The sequence below is a fragment of the Tripterygium wilfordii genome, chromosome 12, assembly GCF_013401445.1.
Source record: "Tripterygium wilfordii isolate XIE 37 chromosome 12, ASM1340144v1, whole genome shotgun sequence".
NCBI lineage: Eukaryota > Viridiplantae > Streptophyta > Magnoliopsida > Celastrales > Celastraceae > Tripterygium > Tripterygium wilfordii.
In genome coordinates, this window is record NC_052243.1 from 10,134,400 (window position 1) to 10,157,302 (window position 22,903).

The window sequence follows — 22,903 nt, forward strand, 5'->3', positions numbered from 1 at the left end:
CTAAAAACTAATTGATTTTCTTTTTTCAATTCATCCCGTCTCAATGAGTTGCAGACTGCAAGTCTACAACCTACTCCGAAGGAATTGGTTTAAGCATTAGATTGTGATGCAGGGTAGAGCGATGAAAGGAACGTTCTACTCAAATCTGTTGATTCGAATAACAAATACCAGGTTAAAGGCAGTACCAGCATTGTTCCTCAACCAGTCATTACGTCAATATTCACATCCACGGATGAAGATTATCGAAACATATTACAAAGAACACAATGTTGATGCCTTATTATTACCAGTATCCATAAAAATGAGAATATACATATAATACATAAACATGCTCGGTTTATTTTTTTCTCTATTGCCACTGTAATGTACAATGCTCTCCATTTCCTCTGTAGTAGTAATATTACATGACTGATAAAATTTAGGTTAAGCTTAATGACGCTCCTATATCTAACGCCAAACCTAAACCTAAGCAGATATTTACTTGTACAACACTAGAATCTACGTGCAGCTTTATTGAAAACTCCCAAGGCAGACTGTATCACAACAGAGAAAAACCATTGATTAGAAGAGAAATACACCGACGAGCACGTGATTGATGAAGAGAGGCAAAACAGGAAGTTATAACCAGGTCTTGTATTACTTTCATTCTAGTATCTAGTGTTTCGGTTTCTATATGGCGTAAATTCTAAGTGAAAATTTTCATCTTACCATATTAAGAAGGCGTAGAGCAGCAGGCCTGGTGAATTTTCTGGCAAAAAGAAAGCATGTAGCAGGTTTCCCTTTGCTGCTGCACCATTCTCTACGGTATTCAGTTTCAAAATATATATTATCAATGTCCTGCAAAATCATCAACTTTAATTACCTGTCTAACATAAATTAAAACCTGTTTGGGAGTAATTGCACACCCAAAGCCTTTAAAGATATCTAATATCCAGCTTGTCTAATCATTCTAGTATAGAACAACTATTGGATGGGCTTGATAATGCAAGAGTTCTATAAATACAAAAAGGTGGTGTACATTTAGCATTAGAAAGTTTCAGGACACCGAAACCAAGGAAAATATGACTGTTTGTATTTCATATGCTGGATTAATTGGGGACGTGGAATACAGGTAAACAGGATAAAGAGATATATATGAGGTTTTTTAAAGATGATACTCTTATTTAAATAATATCCACTGACTAGTCTAACTAATAAAAAAACAGCATTTGTATCATATGTCCCAAACAATAGGTTTGTTATCACATTGAAATAAATTACATATTAGGAACCAAACTGTTTCACAACAATCAGAACTGGAAAGAACAGAGTAAACTTCCTATGCATTAGAGTGTCATTGGTTATGTTCCAGTAGCTGCTGCATAAAAAATAGTGGTAAAGGTGTTCTTAAAGAACCTTGTCCTATGCAGATACTCAATTTATTACCAAATACAGGCTCAGATTTGAAGTATAGGGAATTTGAAGAACTATATGCTCAAATGATGGGCAAACACAGAAGAAATTAGCACCTAATTCACAGAAAGATAAGAAGATAAAGGAAGCACCTTTATAGATTGAATAAGCATAGGAGTAGCATCAGCAAGCTTATAAGTCACCGGATGCCATCCACGACGTTCGCGGTCTTTGGAGGCTGAAAGATCCCATGAACTATGCGAAAGTGATCTTCGAGTGACTTCCCCTTCAAGGCCTTCCTGCTGCATAATGGAAGAAAAATAGGCTTTAGAAAAAGTGAATAAAAAATATAGCTACAAAAAGAGTAGGCTTATGATAGATGGTTCGTTAATTCCTAATACTTCCTACGACATTGATAAATATTCATGCATAGAGTAATAGTGGAGAGCACGCAAAGAAATAACAAGAGTCCCAAAGTACTACCTTTGCAGTAAGGGATCAAAGGTATATGCCATCAACGACCAAAGTTTCCTCGTCAGACCGAAAATAATTTCTGATGGGGATTTCTCTTATTTTTGTGATGTCATAGCTATAGCTATTTTATCTCTTAATCATGTATATCTAAGTAACGTGTGTAATTCGCAAGACAAAACTATATTGGCATCCACAAAGAGGTAAGAATGCTTGATGAGCATGCGGCTAGATGAGCATGCGGCTCAGACACAAAAGAAAGTTTAGGAAAAGCATTCAAACTTTCAGTGAAAGATATAAACACGGAAACTTTGCCTTCAGGCTCATTTTAGAAGGCTTTCAATGATTTTTAATGAAGCGAACAGAATAATGCCAATACGACGAAGAAATCTACCCTATGGGAAAGCAGACTGGGAAAAGGGCAACATGGAGCAAGCTTGTCCTAAAAGTTAAAAAATGATGAAATGAAAGGACTTTTCCATCTTAAAAAATTGATATATATATTTTTTTTCATGTCACCTCCTACACACCCCTTCCAAAATGTAAGGTTATACGTTTTAGAGAAGAACTTTTATCTTACAGCCAGTAACGTCTGTACATAATGTTCATCTGATATGCAATTGTGCTCCTTGGAACCATCAGCTGGCTGCAGAAGAAAGATTTTCAAAGGAGAGTATCAGAATTTCAGCTCTTGGAAATTTCTAATGGAAAAGCTAATTGACAACTCCAAATAGTGTCCCTCAATCAATGAAAACAATTTTTTTCACATGCAAATTGTTGACTGGATTACCCAAAATTTTATTCTCGGAAACCCAGGTGTGGAAACCAAGTATTGAACCTAAAATTAAAAAAAAATAAACATTACTTACAAGTGGGCGATCCCGCCAAAACTCAGGTAGGGACTTCTTCTGCATAAGTATCATAAATGTATTAGCTAAAATAGAGAGAAACAACATAATTTAACATGGCGGAAACTGTACGCCAAAAACATAATACTGAAAGATAATTATGTCCCTATACATTTTATTAGGTAGTATTATGTGAAACAAATGGCAGTCGTGAATTTTTCAGAGTAAAATCCACCAACCATTTTTTTCAATGATGCAGAATTTTGAATGGTTGTCAAGCATATACTAAAGGATGCTTGCCTTGCAATGCTGTTGAAACATAGGAAAGACGGTAGTGTCATTCACCACAACCTGAGCGTGGTTTCTATTAAGAACAGCCCACTGCAAGAAGAAAAAACACAGGAATTAGTTAATCTGAAGAAACATTGCAAAGCAGAAGATGCAAAGTTAAGCAACATATATTTCTATATTCTATTCTATTGAAATTAAAAAATGCAATTGTTCCAATATGTTGAGTTACCTGAGAGCCTTTCCTCCAATTGTGTACAGGAATAACAGGAGACATTTTTGGATTATATCGACCCTCTTTTGTATCAGCAAAACTGCTTCCAGCATTAAATTGTCAACATAAAGTTTAATGATAAAATTCTGACAGAGAATAGAGAGTAGAAATGCACATAAAATTCATTTTCAATGGATATCACATTGGAGCTACTTGTGGCAGAGATAAGCGTATGGAAAAGCATAGTGCCACTTCACAGCACAAAGCCCATTAAGGTTGAAAATGACCACCCTTAAGATTCAAGAACATAAGAATCAAGAAATTTGGTGCCCATAACATACCAATTTTATAAAAGAAAAAAAATGCTAAGACCTTAAGTAGAACATTTGCAATGTGAGTTTTATCATGAAGAGTTAACACCTGAATATAACGACATAAATTGAATAATGACGAAAGTAAATTGTCAACATAAAGTTTAATGGCAAAATTCTGACAAAGAAAATGGAGAGTAGAAATGCACATAAAATTCATTTTCTATGGGTATCACATTGGAGCTACTTGTGGCAGAGATAAGCGTATGGAAAAGCAAAGTGCCACTTCACAGCACAAAGCCCATTAAGGTTGAAAACGACCACCCTTAAGATTCGAGAACATAAGAATTAAGAAATTTTGTGCCCATAACATACTAATTTTATAAAAGAATAAAATGCTAAGACCTTGAGTAAAACATTTGCAATGTGAGTTTTATCATGAAGAGTTAACACCAGAATATAACGACATAAATTGAATAATGACAAAAGTCGACAATGTTAACAAGGACATACGGCATTGTCCACTAACCTGTCTACAAAACTAGTTGATGTTGAGATGATATAGTCATATGTGTAGCTGAAGTTGTACAGAGGAATGCAGCTGAGATGAGATCATGAATAAAATACTGTTAGATAATAAATTTCACAAGAAAAAGAACTTGGATTAATTACTCACACGAACTATGATGCTTACCCTGTTAGCCAAACAGCCGATTCTGAGCCCATAACAGAAATGAAAGCTAATAAATTACTATTTCTTTGACTACATACAGATTATTGCAATTTGCAGAGAAAAACAAAGACACAGATGACAACTAATCAAGCAGCCACTACTGAAGACAATCCTCACCTATCTGAGAGAAACACAAAGCGTTCATTAAAAGGGTCCTCGAGTGCATGCCTCAGCAAAATACGCTCCGCCTCTATCATGCTTGCCTCTCCCCAATCTACCTGGAATGAATGAATGAACTAAATATTATAAAACCAATCAAAAAATGAGCAATAGTTATTCTTCTTTAACATTTTTTGAATCATTAATGGACCCAACATTAAAACATGGATTCTCTAAATTGAAATTAGCATGATTACATTGCAAAGAATTTAACATATATCAGAGAAATTTAACGTCTCACAAGAATTTTTCCTTTTTGCCAAGTGATATCACTAATTTTCTGAGCAATCACAAAGGATTTGAAAATTTCCATCCTAAGAGTACAATTGCTCAAATTCCTCTTATAGTCCAAATAAAACATAACTTCCATAAGAACTGAAAAAGAAGAATTTGAGTGGCATTAACCATTGCCTTTATTAGAAATACATCTCCATCAGGTGATACAGAAGTATGTGCGATAACTCTAATTATAAGGTTCAAGGTTTAACCATAAATCAACTAATGGGCAAGTGGTGCATTGGATTTAAATGAGTTCAAATCCACAGGATCATCGAGTTACTGTTTGCACACACTCATATGTTGCTATATCTAGCCAATAAAAAGCAAAAATAGAAAAAAAAATCATACAACACAGTTGCACTTAAGAAACATATTTTTTTAGCTTAAACTAACCGCCTTGCATTTTCTTGTAAACTTTAAAGTATAAAGAGAAACCTGAATGCTATCATTAACTTGACGATTCATAAAATGGACAGATCTTGTGGTTGCCTTGTTGAATATAAACCCCGGCCTTGGGTGAACAAAAATTGAAAAGCGGTTCTCCTCTCCCTGCAGAAAAAGAGGGCAAATGCATTTCTTCAATGCAAGTCCAGAACAAGAAGAGACATTCAAACCTACCATTTGATCAATTATCATATCCACAAGCCTCAAGATCATGAAAATACACCAATGACAACGCTTCTGGTTTGACCTACTTAACTAAAATAGCTCCCGAACAAGCCTCAAGATCATGAAAATACACCAATGACAATGCTTCTGGTTTGACCTACTTAACTAAAATTGCTCCCGAACCAACTGGGCCACCTACACGCCATCTGGAATTATTAAGAAAAGTAACTTCACCAATAACTCCAAAACATGCTTTAACCCAGTAGAGCTGGGATTAATGACGCGATTATCGTGTCTGCTGTTGGGATTCAGTTGGTGACACTTGGAAATTACTAAGCTTAGTAAGGATCCGCTAATCACAAATCGGTCATTTTTGGATACTCTTTACGCATCCAAAAATAGAAACCAAAAAAAACACAGCAATGTGAACAATTAGTACGCAATGAATGAGTTCAGTGTCACGAACCTTACCTTAAAGAAAGCATCCCACACCATATCGAGCGGAAGCCGATTTCGCGCAATAAACAAGAATGCGATCTTCGGTTTCGGAACAAATTGAGACCGCAATGATGCGAGCGCCATGATTTGACTGCACCGGGTCTGCATATACACCAAGCTTCCTACGCAAACCACCAAAAGAATCGCCGCAAACACCTTCCTCTTCCATTTGTCGCTCGATTTCTGTTGCGCAACCTTCCGCTTCATTTAGCTCACACAGTGACGCTCTCTCCACAACCATGTAAAATTAGCATGTATATAGAAGCTGCAGAGAGAAGAACTCGAGAAGACTGGGGAACTGGAGGTCCAGATCCAATGAGTGATTGCAGAATCACGTGGACTGGGTTAGTGAATTGGAAACCGTGAACTCGAAGAGACTAAAAGAAGTGAAGACTCGAGTCAAGCTGGAGTTGGCTTGGGAAGGAACAATGGAGGGTTGTTTTTGCCCTTTTTAGTTGTGACGTGTAAAAACACTTCGTAAATAGCTTTTGTTAATTGTTAGTAGTTGCGTGTGGGTTGGGATATCACATCTATTCCTTTGCTTTATAGAGTATAATAAAGGGTTGTTAAAACTTCAATGACAAGAAGAAAGTTGGGCCTTTAATATTGGTTTTGGTAAATCTACAAATCCTTAAAAGTTGTCTCTCATATTAAGCACTAATTCATGTACCACGTGAGATACTCTCACACATGCAATCCACACACAAACATATAAATGCACACAAATGCCCACCAAATAGAAATACACAAATGGAAATCAATTAGGCCAACACCCGACATTGACGTGGGATACTCGTTGATTATGAACGCATATACGTAGGATTGCTAAACATAATATTTCAGAATGATGAGAATTAAAATAAGAATAAAAAATTAGGGGATGAAGCATTTTTCTTTTATTTATAAAAGAAGTTGCTTTTCTTATGCACAACTCAAATAGGTGATGGATCGTACTTAACACAAGAGGGGGGGGTGAATTGTGTCCCCAAATTCCGATAGAAATATCTTTTTATAATTTAAAAGGAAATCAATGTCAATTAACAATTAGCACACAAATTTGAACTCTAATGATTATCCTAATCAACATTCATTTCAATGCAAGATGTGATACAATATGGTGAATGATCAATTATCAAATAATCAAGAAATTGCAAAAACAGATTTTTTCAAACAACACACTGCGCACAGATTTTACAACTCAAATTTCACCTAGCAAATCAAGTCAGAATTCAATGAAATTTGGTATGCAGTATCACAACACCCTAATGAATACTATATCAAAAATTCAGATTAAAATTCAAAGTTTAGCTATGTGAACAGTGCACGGACAGACTAGTGGTTCAGAAAATTCTGCAATCAAAACACTTAATCAATCAACAAGCAAGCAATGCAATCAAGATAGTCCACACAGCAATTTATAGTAGTTCGGAGACTCTTCTCCTACATCTACTACCTAGGTTCACCAACCTAGGATTTTCCAACCTCCACTAAGGATGTGGTTTTCTCAAGAGCTCCACAAAACTCACAAGGGTTTTTAGGTCACCCTTAAAACTGAAGATTTCAAGATAATCTTCAAACTTTACAACCAAGGGTTTCAAGCACTCCCTTAAACTCAACCTCAACAAGGTTTTTGCCCAATGAAGGGACTTTTACAAGTGTTCGGTATAAATGGTTCACTCAAGGTTTGCACTAAGCAAATAGGGTTGAGGAACACTCAAGAATCACAATATCACCTCACGGGTTGGATAGAAAATAAAGAATAATGAGGATTTTCGAATCTGAAAATAAGAAGCCAAATGAGAAGCACTCCCTCTTTGCAAAAGCAAAATAGTGAGGAAGCCTTTAGAGTGGCTTGGGTAGAAGCTTGGATTCAATGGCACAAACTAGCTTGGAAGCTTTGAGAACAACAATTTCTTCAATGTAATTTTGGCTTCTCCAAGTTGGAATGAGGAAGAACCCCTCTTTATAATTTACCAAGCTCTTGTGATTTCCACCATTGGATCTTTTTCTATCTTCAAATCTCGACCTTCAATTACATGTGCAAATCTTGGCCATTGAATGAATAGATCATTAAATCTTGACCTTACAATATGTAGCCGTTGCACTTGCATTATTTTCCAAGTCTAGCTTTCCAAGATTTGAGTTGTCATGTGCACTTGCAGCCATCTTTGACAATTTGATCAAACTTGCACCAAATCTTGACCTTGGTATCTCCAACAATTTTGTCATCTTTGACCATTTGATCAAACTTACACCAAATCTTGGCCTTGGTATCTCCAATGATTTCCTACAAAATGTGTAGCAACTTGCAACCATCTTTGACTCCAAAAATCAAGTAAGATCTTCTTTTAAGTCAAAAATTGCAAGCAAGAATATGTTCTTATGCACAACCATTGGATTCACCTTTTAAATGGTCATCTTAACCCTTCAAGTCTTGTTGTAATCTGATCCATTCATAATTCAAAACAATTCAATCTCGGCCATAGATTAGTGTACCGTTGGAGCTTGTAGTCTTCAAGAATATCTTCATAATCTAAGTCTTGTCTAGTTGCAAAATATACTTTCTCATCTCTTACAAATTTCAACCATTGCATTTGTCCTTTAGCTTCATCAATTTTCTTCTCACAAAAATCTTATCATTGACCTCAATAAAGGAAGCATGTGCAAGATCTTGTTTGATGAAGATAAGAGATCCTTCACATGACCAAACATGTCCCTCCAATCTTGACTTCAAACTCTGAATTTGGCAGCACCAATATATCCATATTATACAGCCCTAAGGCTAGTTCCAATCATCAATCAAAATGCCTTAGTGGAAGGTTGATGAACATAGGTTTTTCTTGGTTTTCTAGAGATCCAAGCTCATACTTGAAAACCGGACTTCAATTCACTTGAGAAAACTGAATTCTGAGTGATATAACATCCTCATGATGATTAACCTACAAAGAAATAGGAGGTAGAACTCCCCAATTGCATGTAAGCTCAAAGAGCTTCATTTAGAGCGCATAGGTTAATTACATTAGAAAAACAACCCAGAAAATTCGTATTACTGCATGATAAATCATTTTATATATATTAGAATGTCCACATAAAATTTCATAACAATCGGAAATCGTTTGGTCACTCAACCAAGCAAATAAGTCACTAATAGTGAAACCGATAAATTCTAAGTGTAAATTCAATGTTATTTTGCAAACTCAGTGTAAATGACATTTTCTCTTGAACTTTACTAAGTCAAATATGTTCATAGTGATGAAACTAAGATGCACACGAAATTTCATTTAAATCGGAGTTCATTTGGTTCACTACGTTCACAAAGAACACATATGCACAAAATTAGGTAAAACCTAGTTTTGGCGGAATTTAAGCATATGACCAAATATATATGTGATGCACTTAATTTCTCATGATTATAGTCCTAGAACATATATTAAACCTTCATGTGCATGTGGTTCAAGTTTCATGTAATTTGGACCTAAGTAAGATAAATTATGATCATTAGAAGATTAATACCCTAACTTAGTCCATGTATATTTATTTTCAAAACTTAATTTCCAGCACTATCTCAAAAATATATAGATACCAAATTCACATAGAGATATGCATAAGCCTTCATTTGTATATGCACAATTAAGATATTAAACAATTAACCAAATAACCATTTAAGCATGTTTTCTAGCATTTTAGGATATGTTCAAGTCAAGCATGCTCACACACATTTTAGTATACAATCATACACAATCATCAAAAACACAATGTTGACCTAGACAGTAAGTCTTGCTCCAACACTTCCTTCATATTCCATTTGTATAAATATTCAAAAGTAAGAATCAGCAGAAACCAATATCTTTCTCAAGAAATCTTCAAGGATGGATACACCTAACTCTCCACCTGCAAAAAGGTCTAGAACTGATGAAGGTTCTACTTCTAAAGAAGATGAAGGTGGAAATGATCCCAGATTCAACCTCTCCCCTATAAGGGAAGACGTATACGAGGACGATCCCCAGAAAACCATCGAATCTCTACAAGAAGCTTTGAGGGAAACCAAAAGGAGACTTAAAGAAGCAACCGACAAAGTTCAAGACTACAAAAGGCAACTTATGGTTTCAAAGTATGCCATACAAGGTGTTCGATATATGTCATGGGGCAGACAAGCAAGTAGTCATGACCCAGATAAATTGCACGAAGCAATCACTGAGATCACAGTACAACTTGGATCTGTTGTAAATGGAATAGATAGTGTTCTTTATACCCTAGAATAAAATTCCTGTCCAACAATCTCCCCCTTTTTGATGATTCCAAAATGTGCAATGTAGTTTTCTAAAGATGTACCATTTTTTTTTTTTTTTAAGAACTACAATCTTTATCCAAAAACTATATTCTTTCTCCCCCCTTTTTGTAATTATCAAAAAGATCTTATGGTTTAATTGAAATTCTCATTTTATACTCAAATTCTTAATTGTTTCAAATCATGCAAATGAAGTGAGCTATATATCGAGTACAAAGTAATGTTCAGATTAGCTCCCCCTTACTTCAAGCATAGTAGCATACATACTTCTCACCAAAACATGGCAAATGCACTCCCCCTTAAACTTTGGTCTATAAACCATTTCATATGTCAGTTCAAGTACTAGTTTAAGGATGCACCATGCTTGATACAAGATAAGTATGTTTCGTCAATAAAAGCTCAAATACTAAATATCACATGAAAATATGCCAATTTAGAATATGTCATTTTAATGCATCTTTTCTAATCATTTTCTCTTCCCCATAATGTAATCAATCAAGAGGGAATAGGGAGAGGAGTTCACACCAACCAAATACATGCGTTCATGAATAGTAATAAAAACACACTAGAAGTCATGTATTCCACATATTGCTTCCAAATTATAGAGATGCAACAAGTTTACTTAAGAAACTTAACATACGTTCTATCTTTTTCAATTAATGATAAAACATGAATTTCTAGATTTAGGGCATGCTCCCCCTTCAATTATGCATACCAATGAATATTTGAGAAAATATGCATACCACATATCATCAATGTATTCCAATCCAATTAAAAACAACAAGAGATACCAATTAAGCAAATATGCACCCATGATGCTTCATTCAAACTTAATGCACGTATCATCATCATTTAATCATGTCTAAAGCATATATCATCCAAAATCAAACATTCCAAATGCAATTGAGTTAAAGTTAAGCATCTAACAAAAATAATGCAAAGGAGTTTAAAGGTTTAAGAAATGACCGTCGAAACCCTCCTAGCTTTTTGTTTGAGCATCTTGATGATATTCCTTTAATATTTGTTCCTTCCTTAGAGTGTTTGTGCTTGTCCATGTTTTGAATATATTTTCCTTGATTTAAAGTTGCTCCCCCAAAGGTTGCACACTTTCCTCACCAATTGGTGTTGCTTCATCATTTGAGATCTTCATCTTCTTTTGAGCTCTTCACCAATGGTGCATCCTCATCCAAGATAAGTACCCCACGGGTACCATTTTAGATTAACTCCTTAGGATGTCCAAGGTCCTTCAAATCTGAAAATTATTTCTCTACAAGCACATTGACCTCAAGTGTGGTTATATCATAAAAATTAACACAAACACTTTCCTTAACCATTCTAGGCTTAGCATCAAAAGCATTATGTGCACTAGAAAGAGATAAGTAATCAAGAAGAATACAAATATCACTTTTATCATCAAAATTCTCCAGATTTTCTTTTGTATTCAAGAAGTAGCATCTTTAAATTAAAACTCCTAAAGTGGATAACTTTAGGTTTTCTCTTCATACAAAAATTACAAAAATAATTTGTTCAATGATTTTCTCATATTCAACCTTTGTCATACATATCATGCATTTCATGCTTAATTTGCAATCTTTTTCAATAAAGATTAAAAATAGTATAAATGCATAACTCTCATACAACAACCAAGCATCATATAACCTAATAAAATCGTTTTCAATGACAATCATTAAAAATCATATTTGGGCAGCCCCTTCATTTAGATTCTAGCATTCAATTTTTTTTTTTTTTTTTTTTAAAGAGAAACAAATCAATAAAGCCTAGTATCAATGCATAGCACATCTAAATAAAGTGTGATCAAGACGTTTTAGGTATCCAAACCTTGGATCCTTCAGGGTTAGTGGCCACAATTGCATATACATTAATATTAAAAGAATTCTTCACATATGCTTTCACATCAATATCACACAAACCCTTTGGCACCCACAACCTCCTTAGGTGAACTCTCCTTAGTCTAGGATGAGTTTCCCTAGAGGTACTAGTCTCACCCATGGGATGAGCTAGCTTGGCCTTGCCTTTTGAAGGCTTGGCTATGGTACTAACACTACTCAAGGTTTCTTTGAGTTTCGTAGGATCAAATCCAAGTCCACTCTTATCAAGGTAGTGTCTTTGAGAGGCAAGCAACTCATCAAGCTTTGATGAACTCATAGAGAATTTAGAAAATTGAATTTCTAACATCCTATACTTTTCTTTCACATCATCAAGCTCAAGTTGCAAAGAAGTAGAGTTGTTCAAAATTATACATTCATGTTCATTCCATGTTCTCAACTCTTGTTCTAACTCATTCACTCTAGCACGCAAGGCATCCAAATCATGAATCTTTGAAGTATTACAATTTGCCATGTTACTACTAGAAGCATGAATAGATAATTGCTTTCTAAGATTTTCATTTTCTTTCATCAAAGCATCAAGAGATAAATATATATTATCATGCTTTGCATTTAGATCAACATACTTATCATTCAAGTCATTAATCTCATCCACATGTGATTTCTCTATTTTCACAAGCCTAGATATTTCTTTTGTAGCATGCTTGTATTTAGAAATTAAGTCACTATGAGCATCACATAATTCATCATACACATTACTCAATTCATCATAAGTGGGTAGTGTAGAATCATTTACCATATCATCCGGAATGGATGATAACTCTTCTTCCTTTGCCACCAAGCAAAGGTTGGCCTTGATTTCTTCCTCTTTATCACTAGAGGTCTCCTCCACTTTGGTCACTAGGCACACATCGCCATTTGACCTTTCATACTTTCTTTCCATCATTTCCCAAACTTGCTTTGCATTTGTACATCCGGAAATATGGTCAAGTCCACACCTACTAAGAGAGATATGAAAGAGATTAATAGCATAAACATTTAAGCACATTAATTCAATGTCCTTATTTGTCCATTCATCTCTTCTACTCCTACTAGGACAATGAGGACCATCCTTTACTACCCTCCATACGTCTATGCCTCTAGATTTAATAAATATTCTCATTCTATTCTTCCAAAATGGATAGTCACCATCAAAGATAGGTGGAATATCCATAGAAAGGCTTTCGGCCTCAACATGCAAATTTGTGTAAGTCATAAAAATGCTAATAAGAGTGTTAATCCTATGTTTTAGCAAACCTGCTCCGATACCAATTGATGGATCGTACTTAACACAAGAGGGGGGGATGAATTGTGTCCCCAAATTCCGATAGAAATATCTTTTTATAATTTAAAAGGAAATCAATGTCAATTAACAATTAGCACACAAATTTGAACTCTAATGATTATCCTAATCAACATTCATTTCAATGCAAGATGTGATACAATATGGTGAATGATCAATTATCAAATAATCAAGAAATTGCAAAAACAGATTTTTTCAAACAACACACTGCGCACAGATTTTACAACTCAAATTTCACCTAGCAAATCAAGTCAGAATTCAATGAAATTTGGTATGCAGTATCACAACACCCTAATGAATACTATATCAAAAATTCAGATTAAAATTCAAAGTTTAGCTATGTGAACAGTGCACGGACAGACTAGTGGTTCAGAAAATTCTGCAATCAAAACACTTAATCAATCAACAAGCAAGCAATGCAATCAAGATAGTCCACACAGCAATTTATAGTAGTTCGGAGACTCTTCTCCTACATCTACTACCTAGGTTCACCAACCTAGGATTTTCCAACCTCCACTAAGGATGTGGTTTTCTCAAGAGCTCCACAAAACTCACAAGGGTTTTTAGGTCACCCTTAAAACTGAAGATTTCAAGATAATCTTCAAACTTTACAACCAAGGGTTTCAAGCACTCCCTTAAACTCAACCTCAACAAGGTTTTTGCCCAATGAAGGGACTTTTACAAGTGTTCGGTATAAATGGTTCACTCAAGGTTTGCACTAAGCAAATAGGGTTGAGGAACACTCAAGAATCACAATATCACCTCACGGGTTGGATAGAAAATAAAGAATAATGAGGATTTTCGAATCTGAAAATAAGAAGCCAAATGAGAAGCACTCCCTCTTTGCAAAAGCAAAATAGTGAGGAAGCCTTTAGAGTGGCTTGGGTAGAAGCTTGGATTCAATGGCACAAACTAGCTTGGAAGCTTTGAGAACAACAATTTCTTCAATGTAATTTTGGCTTCTCCAAGTTGGAATGAGGAAGAACCCCTCTTTATAATTTACCAAGCTCTTGTGATTTCCACCATTGGATCTTTTTCTATCTTCAAATCTCGACCTTCAATTACATGTGCAAATCTTGGCCATTGAATGAATAGATCATTAAATCTTGACCTTACAATATGTAGCCGTTGCACTTGCATTATTTTCCAAGTCTAGCTTTCCAAGATTTGAGTTGTCATGTGCACTTGCAGCCATCTTTGACAATTTGATCAAACTTGCACCAAATCTTGACCTTGGTATCTCCAACAATTTTGTCATCTTTGACCATTTGATCAAACTTACACCAAATCTTGGCCTTGGTATCTCCAATGATTTCCTACAAAATGTGTAGCAACTTGCAACCATCTTTGACTCCAAAAATCAAGTAAGATCTTCTTTTAAGTCAAAAATTGCAAGCAAGAATATGGTCTTATGCACAACCATTGGATTCACCTTTTAAATGGTCATCTTAACCCTTCAAGTCTTGTTGTAATCTGATCCATTCATAATTCAAAACAATTCAATCTCGGCCATAGATTAGTGTACCGTTGGAGCTTGTAGTCTTCAAGAATATCTTCATAATCTAAGTCTTGTCTAGTTGCAAAATATACTTTCTCATCTCTTACAAATTTCAACCATTGCATTTGTCCTTTAGCTTCATCAATTTTCTTCTCACAAAAATCTTATCATTGACCTCAATAAAGGAAGCATGTGCAAGATCTTGTTTGATGAAGATAAGAGATCCTTCACATGACCAAACATGTCCCTCCAATCTTGACTTCAAACTCTGAATTTGGCAGCACCAATATATCCATATTATACAGCCCTAAGGCTAGTTCCAATCATCAATCAAAATGCCTTAGTGGAAGGTTGATGAACATAGGTTTTTCTTGGTTTTCTAGAGATCCAAGCTCATACTTGAAAACCGGACTTCAATTCACTTGAGAAAACTGAATTCTGAGTGATATAACATCCTCATGATGATTAACCTACAAAGAAATAGGAGGTAGAACTCCCCAATTGCATGTAAGCTCAAAGAGCTTCATATAGAGCGCATAGGTTAATTACATTAGAAAAACAACCCAGAAAATTCGTATTACTGCATGATAAATCATTTTATATATATTAGAATGTCCACATAAAATTTCATAACAATCGGAAATCGTTTGGTCACTCAACCAAGCAAATAAGTCACTAATAGTGAAACCGATAAATTCTAAGTGTAAATTCAATGTTATTTTGCAAACTCAGTGTAAATGACATTTTCTCTTGAACTTTACTAAGTCAAATATGTTCATAGTGATGAAACTAAGATGCACACGAAATTTCATTTAAATCGGAGTTCATTTGGTTCACTACGTTCACAAAGAACACATATGCACAAAATTAGGTAAAACCTAGTTTTGGCGGAATTTAAGCATATGACCAAATATATATGTGATGCACTTAATTTCTCATGATTATAGTCCTAGAACATATATTAAACCTTCATGTGCATGTGGTTCAAGTTTCATGTAATTTGGACCTAAGTAAGATAAATTATGATCATTAGAAGATTAATACCCTAACTTAGTCCATGTATATTTATTTTCAAAACTTAATTTCCAGCACTATCTCAAAAATATATAGATACCAAATTCACATAGAGATATGCATAAGCCTTCATTTGTATATGCACAATTAAGATATTAAACAATTAACCAAATAACCATTTAAGCATGTTTTCTAGCATTTTAGGATATGTTCAAGTCAAGCATGCTCACACACATTTTAGTATACAATCATACACAATCATCAAAAACACAATGTTGACCTAGACAGTAAGTCTTGCTCCAACACTTCCTTCATATTCCATTTGTATAAATATTCAAAAGTAAGAATCAGCAGAAACCAATATCTTTCTCAAGAAATCTTCAAGGATGGATACACCTAACTCTCCACCTGCAAAAAGGTCTAGAACTGATGAAGGTTCTACTTCTAAAGAAGATGAAGGTGGAAATGATCCCAGATTCAACCTCTCCCCTATAAGGGAAGACGTATACGAGGACGATCCCCAGAAAACCATCGAATCTCTACAAGAAGCTTTGAGGGAAACCAAAAGGAGACTTAAAGAAGCAACCGACAAAGTTCAAGACTACAAAAGGCAACTTATGGTTTCAAAGTATGTCATACAAGGTGTTCGATATATGTCATGGGGCAGACAAGCAAGTAGTCATGACCCAGATAAATTGCACGAAGCAATCACTGAGATCACAGTACAACTTGGATCTGTTGTAAATGGAATAGATAGTGTTCTTTATACCCTAGAATAAAATTCCTGTCCAACAATAGGCACACCATTTTCTAGGTATATATATTTGCAATTTGATAAAAATAATGTAATAGTGGAAAGTATTTGAATGTCTAAATTACCAAAAGCCCTAAGACTAGAATCTCATTGACATCTATTGCTTTTTTTGTAGTTGTGGAATTAAATCATTGAATTCACCTAAATAGATGACAAGAGAAAGATGCCATCTACCAGAAGGGAAGATATTGTAGTTGTTAGAAGTTCTTGTTGCAATTGTTATTCTTCCCTTGAAAGTCATTAGTGTGTGTGCATCCTAGGAAAATCATATGTGGTATTTTAAATCAAAAGCAATGCACCCACTAATTAAGTGAGGTGATATCCAAGGAATTTTTTTCCTCATATTTAATCATCATACTAACACTATGAAAGGTTATCATCATATCAAAATGTATTATTTATATGATGTAACAACCATGAAGCCAACTAATGGTCAATTTGTAGAAATATAGTCATAAGAGCTTTGATTGTCCATGCTCTACCAATGCCATAAATAAATTTAATTAACTACGGAATCAACTCGTAAGCTGAAGATTAAGAGGTATATAGATTTTCCTCTTGGAGGTCGTTGGTACGATTTCTACCTAGTCCGTATATGCAATTACACGGCCTCATGAACTTGTTGATCGAATGCCAAAAAGATGGTAATTACAACTTGTAGGCATCAATGTAAAAAATTTATATGGTACGTGATAATACCAAAAATCACCCTTCAATAATAAGTTACTACGCGACGTCAAGTTACATAATTACCAAGATGATAAACATGGGCGGATCTATGTAGAGCTAAGGGGGGCGGCTGCCCCCCTTAAATTTTTTTAATAGTAATGATATATATATAAAGAAAATAAAAATTTTATTCGTAAGTCTTTGCCCGCTGTGTGTAAAATGATTAAAGTTTGTATATATCTTATATCTATTGGACCAAAACACTCAAACACAAACTCGTGAACTAACTATTAACAAGCCCAACACCCAGACCATGCTTTAATAATCATGATATGAAAGCTCACAACTCTAACAACTAATAGCCCAAGATCAATACCACGGTCTTTAAGGGGTGAAGTCGTGAAGATACGAAAGACTTGGGGCACCGTCGCACTGACTCATCATCCGGGGTTACATTTGTCATGAGCTCGAGATACTGACACAATATTATCAAAACATGAGAACTCAGAAAAAACAATTGTAAATGTTTTATCAAATTTATTAATATGGTTTTTTTTACTTTTATCTTAATGTCAACAAGAAAAATAATTTAGGAGCTAGCGCTACCCCCGGACTCTACACTAAGTTTCCCCCCTACTATTCAATGCTACTTCTGCCCCTGATGATAAGCATGTATGGTGTCATTCTCTCTACAAAAAAGAGCATGGAAGTCAAAGAAACAATTATAAACTTAGAATATTAACAACCATCTGATTATTTAGTGAAATAAATTTCTTGTTAATCTCAAATGGGATAAATTATGAAGGAAGGAAAAGATAAGGTCCAAGACCATCTGGTCCATTTCTGGATATGTGTTGTATCATACTTCTTGGGCCAGAGCACTGAGCTTAATTTTCGGCCCAATAGTACTGGACTCAATTGTCGGCCCAATAAAAACACGTAATGGCAACAGAGCAATTCCGGAACTCGGAACTCTCGAAGCGGCCATCAGTAGAGTTTCTTCTTCAGCCTCGAAGAAGATGTTAGAATCCTTATCTCTCCCGCCACAAAATGCCCTCAAAAGGTACACAAACTCTCTCTTCTCTGTTCTTCGCTTCAGATGAAATCTTTCTGCGTTCTGGGCATTGAATAAAATTGTTGGTTGCTTATTTTCAGAGGCAATCATGGTTCTTCTGTGGGAGAATTTAGAGCAAATCCCGACCGGACACTACCCAAATCCGTGAAATTACACAGAGTTCCCTCGAGAACCAAGTATGTACCGACGAGGTCTCTTTCCATCACCGGAAATGGCGGAGTTACAAAAAGCCTGCGCGGGGTTGGTAGCAGAGACGGCGTGATTATCGTGGACCATGGATCGCGCCGTCGGGAATCTAATCTCTTGCTAAGTAAGCCATCAAGATTAAGCGTAGTTCTAATCTGTTGCTTTGAGTAGTTTACTTAGTTGTTTGCTGTTAGTTTGGATTCTGCGTTAGCTTGCGAACTTTTGACTTTTGTGAATCTCAGATGAATTCGTGGCCATGTTTAGAGAGAGATCTGGGTACCCTATAGTAGAGCCCGCACACATGGTAATCTATTACGGCTTCTTACTCTGGTTTAATCTATAGTAATGGATGTAGGATGTATATTGCTCTTTTGTAATTGAAATATGAATTATGCGTAATGTTTCTTTCTGTTAATTATATGTATAATTGTATATAGAGTGGTCAAGTTGAAGCGAAGCTCTTGTATAGTTGTATATCTGTTGGTTCGTGTATTTGAAAATGGGATGTCAAGTATTTTTTGAAATGTATTAGGATGCTGTCCTGCATCTTCTTCACTTGAGTTCTTTTATTCGTTAGTTTGGAGTTTACTTGTATATTCTGCATACATGGCTATTTATGTCATCGCATGCGTCGAAATGATGGGAATCTACAGAGACTTGGTTTCATTTGGGTTGATTTTCTATTGGTTACTTTGTAGTGCTTCAAACCCATCTAGTCTGTGGTGAAGGACATGTTTGTCTCATACCAATATAATTTCCATCTCAAATGGAATTGGTTTTATGAGAGAAGTTAAAATGTGCTTTGAGGATTTTTGTGGATGTAAGACAGTTGTAGATCCTGAATACACATGCAATCTTTCCCCTTATTACCTTGAAGGATGTTTAGCATTGTACAGTGAAATGGGATAAGGTTTTTTCTATGCTGTAGCTGCAAGTAATTCTCCTCAGTGGTGGCAGTGGAGGGCTGTGACTTTTGTAGTTGGTGGTGCTCTTGTGTGTCTAGCAGCTCATGTTTTAGTAAAGCAATGCGTGAAAAACCTAAAATTGGCATATTTTTTATCAAATGATTGTCTGCAGTCCTTAGGGAGCTTCCTTGTGGAGTTATGTTCGTTCTGTGTTCCAATATAAGATTAACAGGACTTGTTCTGAATTCTTCTCCAAAGTACCTTTATTCATTTTTACTCCTGAATGCTAAACTGTATTTTGTAAAGCAAGAAGGCAAAAGTTCATAAAATTTTGGTACACAAGTTTCTAGCAAGTAGACTTTTCGCCTCATTTGTTGTCTTTTCCTTCATATTTTTTAAGTTTGGTAGATAAGATATGCATATGAATTCCTAGATCTTTGCCTGGATATAGGTTTTGAATTTCAACATTCTTAACTGGTCGTGCCACAAATAGCATTCTTGGATGTTAATTTCTATCTATCTTTATATATTATGGTCTTAATAATATTTGATGTTCCTGTACCCTTATATAGGTATGAAGTGATTTCCGCACATAAACACAGGATTTACTGGTCTTTATCAGTTAGTTTTTTAGCCACACTATGCATGTATATTTGGCTTTTCAATCTATTGTCATTACTCTTTATTTTGATGATGTTTCTGTATCTGTCAAACCAAAATTTAACTTCTCTGTTTTGCCATCCAAGAAGAAAAATTTTCTGTCTGAATGTTTTTTGTATAACCAGGAGTTGGCAGAACCATCAATAAAAGATGCTTTTGGTTTGTGTGTTCAACAAGGGGCGCAACGTGTGATTGTAAGCCCATTCTTTCTTTTTCCTGGACGACACTGGAACCAGGTAGCTTAATTTGATTTTGTCTTGTAACTTTGCAGATAAATTTAGCTTAACCATCTAGGAGTTCTCTATTGACTATCTAGTAAAGACTAAAATGGGGATGTTTGAGATTCATGTTTAATTGACAGGATATACCTTCATTAACGGCTGAAGCTGCAAAGGAGCATCCTGATGTGGCATATATCGTAACGGCACCTCTTGGCCTTCATGAGCTCCTTGTGGTATTAAATTCCTTTCTTTCTCTTTATTCATTATTATAAGCCGAAGATGTTTCATTATTTCTTCAAATTGTGCTTAATAAGAAGTCAAGTCAGCTGATTTTGTCCTTGTATAAAAAAAGGTAAGCTGTTTTTATAGTGCCTACCTGGTTAGTGACTTACTCACAAAGTACCCTCCATGAGAACCGATTCTTGTTTCCGTTGATAAAAATCTTGCTCTAATTTCGCCTTCATTTTGACCCAAGACTTGAATTAATTGCAAGCCCAAACCGCTGCCCAAGTGCTTAAATTATGTTATTCTTTTGACAAGGCCACGGGTCTTCCATTCTAACTGAATAATTCATGTTTCAGGATGTCATGAATGACAGGATAGAGCATTGCTTACGCCATGCACAAGGCGATGCAGATGAGTGTGCAGTGTGTGCTGGAACGGGAAAATGTAGGCTCTATTGATTTATCTATTGATTTACACAAGTGCAAATTGATATTCAGTGAGGTTGCCTGGATTGATGCGTTTTGCACTTGGCTGTTTTTATCACCCGACACAGAAGGTCAAAATGCAGATGTTGTCAACCTCAAAGGAGGATGCTAGTGTCTATTTTTTCTCTGTTTTTTGCTTTAAGAATTAACAGAAGGAAATAAGTGAAAACCAGCAGTACCAAGGTCAGCTGAAATTGAAGCTTTGACGTGCTAGTCTTGCTGAATGTCTCTTATCAATCTCTATCTTCAGAAGTGTGGCTTGTTTTCTGTTGCTTAAGAAGTAAGGAGTGGATAAGATAAATTTAGCGCATGTGGAAGTGGAAGGGTGCTATATGAATAGTGGGAATGTGTCTTGAGCTTCGCTTTTTTAAAAGTAAGATCAGAACTTCCAAACCAAAAGTCAAGTTGAGCTGTGAAATGATCAAATGAATGTGTGTTTCTTTTAGGTGAACTATTTTGAGGGGATAGGTTTGTTCTTTCTAAATTCGATGCACATAGAAATTTGAGCCGAAACCCAACAAGTAGCTACAAGGATATTGTTCTCAGTGGGGATCGAACTATGTATTTTTCAATTTCATATGACATGATCTGTACTTCTTTGAGTTCATACTGATCCCAAAGAGATTTACTACTAGGCTATCATTCAATGGTTGTGATTAGTAAGGTATTGGATAATTAGAAAGTACAAATTGGCTTAGTGAAAATTGGATACTTCAAAAGCTCCCTTTTTTACAGAAGGACCTCTCCATTGCACTGTGATGGTTCTATCATAGGTACCTTGTGCTATCATAAAATCTATAGTCATTTGACCAAGCTCATTAGCTTCTGTGTTGAATCACCTTGGAAAATGAAACATTGTTGCATCGTTAAAATATTCTAACAATTGCTTGGTCGTCATATAGTAAGATGCAAGATCTGGACTATAACATTTGTAGGTACCTTCCAATTGATTAATCACCAATTGAGAATCTCCAATGATTTTAACAGATAATGCTTTTATTTCTCTGACAATCTTCAAACCAATGATGATAGCCTCATACACTACTTGGTTGTTAGTACACTTAAAATTAAATTAAAAGGACAAAAGAGTTTTTTGACCATAAGGATAAATGATAATGATATCACATCCTTACAAAAAGTCTATTCTGGAGCCGTCAAACAAAAACGTCCAAGGAGTAAAGGATACAGAGAATGTCCTCAACTATGGGGGTTCCACTTCTTCAATGTCTTGGCAAAGGTGATCAACAAGGAAATCCGCGAGCGCTTGTCCCTTAACCACCTTCAAAGGTATGCATTGAAAAGTAAACTCCATCAAGACGATGGACCATTTACCTATTTTGCTTTTGATGATTTGGACAACAACTATTTGATGAGATCTATTTTGCACAGGAGGAAAATTGTGAGTGGCAGCATGTAATGTCTGAGCTTGGTAGCAATAAATAAGACTCAAATAGAGCTTTTTGATGGGAGGATATCTCTGTTTTGTAGAAGATAGAAGCCTATTGAGATAGTAAATCTCATGTTCTTTGCCCTTCTTGTTGTCTTGAGCTAAGAGACAACCAATAGATACTTCTGCCACCGAGATGCTTAACTTCAGGATTCTCATGGGTGCAGGAGGGGTAAGTATAGGAGGTCTTGCTAGATACTTCTTGATCTTCTAGAAAGCTTGTTGATGTCTCTCTTCCAGGATGAATCCTTCTTTTTGCTTCAATTTCAAGAGTTTAGAAAATACCTGGACTTTTTCAGTAAGATTGGAGATGAATCTTCTGAGAAAATTGATATGCCTCAGGAATATTTTGAGTTCCTTCTTGTTGCTAGGAGGTTGAGATTCAAGAATTGCTCTGACTTTGTTCTTATCAACCTAAATGTCTC

At 35.4% G+C, this 22,903-nt stretch overlaps 2 protein-coding genes across 4 annotated transcripts; one reads left to right on the forward strand and one right to left on the reverse strand.

Annotated features, from left to right (window-relative positions):
- Positions 1-250: 250 nt before the first annotated feature.
- On the reverse strand, positions 251-6,248 carry LOC120010304 (glycosyltransferase BC10). 3 transcript variants are annotated; one of them, XM_038861069.1, is made up of 11 exons: positions 5,776-6,248; positions 5,131-5,244; positions 4,375-4,475; positions 4,054-4,125; positions 3,232-3,313; positions 3,012-3,092; positions 2,733-2,771; positions 2,444-2,509; positions 1,545-1,694; positions 709-837; positions 251-533 (listed from the first exon to the last, which is right to left on the reverse strand). In XM_038861069.1, exons 1-11 carry the CDS (start codon positions 6,007-6,009, stop codon positions 492-494), a joined length of 1,110 nt encoding a protein of 369 aa, XP_038716997.1. In that variant the 5' UTR covers positions 6,010-6,248; the 3' UTR covers positions 251-491. The 3 variants fall into 3 exon arrangements, with proteins under 3 accessions (XP_038716997.1, XP_038716998.1, XP_038716999.1); XM_038861070.1 differs by lacking the exon at positions 5,131-5,244; XM_038861071.1 differs by lacking the exons at positions 251-533; positions 709-837 and adding an exon at positions 869-1,354.
- LOC120010550 (sirohydrochlorin ferrochelatase, chloroplastic) lies at positions 6,055-21,482 on the forward strand. Its single transcript, XM_038861333.1, has 7 exons — positions 6,055-6,146; positions 18,080-18,337; positions 18,430-18,659; positions 18,778-18,839; positions 20,226-20,336; positions 20,462-20,554; positions 20,903-21,482. The coding sequence occupies exons 1-7, from the start codon at positions 6,055-6,057 to the stop codon at positions 21,002-21,004; spliced, it is 948 nt and encodes a 315-aa protein (XP_038717261.1). The 3' UTR covers positions 21,005-21,482.
- Positions 21,483-22,903: the final 1,421 nt, after the last annotated feature.

What these genes read in the sequence shown, in the direction of transcription:
- LOC120010304 (XM_038861069.1), bottom strand. Translation starts at nt 6,009, where the DNA reads ATGAAGCGGAAGGTTGCGCAACAGAAATCGAGCGACAAATGGAAGAGG. An exon ending in TCAACTAGTTTTGTAGACAG is followed by an intron (nt 3,314 to 4,053) that starts GTTAGTGGACAA and finishes TGCTGGAAGCAG; the next exon opens with TTTTGCTGATACAAAAGAGG. An exon ending in TTTGGCGGGATCGCCCACTT is followed by an intron (nt 2,510 to 2,732) that starts GTAAGTAATGTT and finishes TTTCTTCTGCAG; the next exon opens with CCAGCTGATGGTTCCAAGGA.
- LOC120010550 (XM_038861333.1), top strand. Translation starts at nt 6,055, where the DNA reads ATGTATATAGAAGCTGCAGAGAGAAGAACTCGAGAAGACTGGGGAACT. An exon ending in TAGTAGAGCCCGCACACATG is followed by an intron (nt 18,840 to 20,225) that starts GTAATCTATTAC and finishes TTGTATAACCAG; the next exon opens with GAGTTGGCAGAACCATCAAT. An exon ending in GCCTTCATGAGCTCCTTGTG is followed by an intron (nt 20,555 to 20,902) that starts GTATTAAATTCC and finishes TTCATGTTTCAG; the next exon opens with GATGTCATGAATGACAGGAT.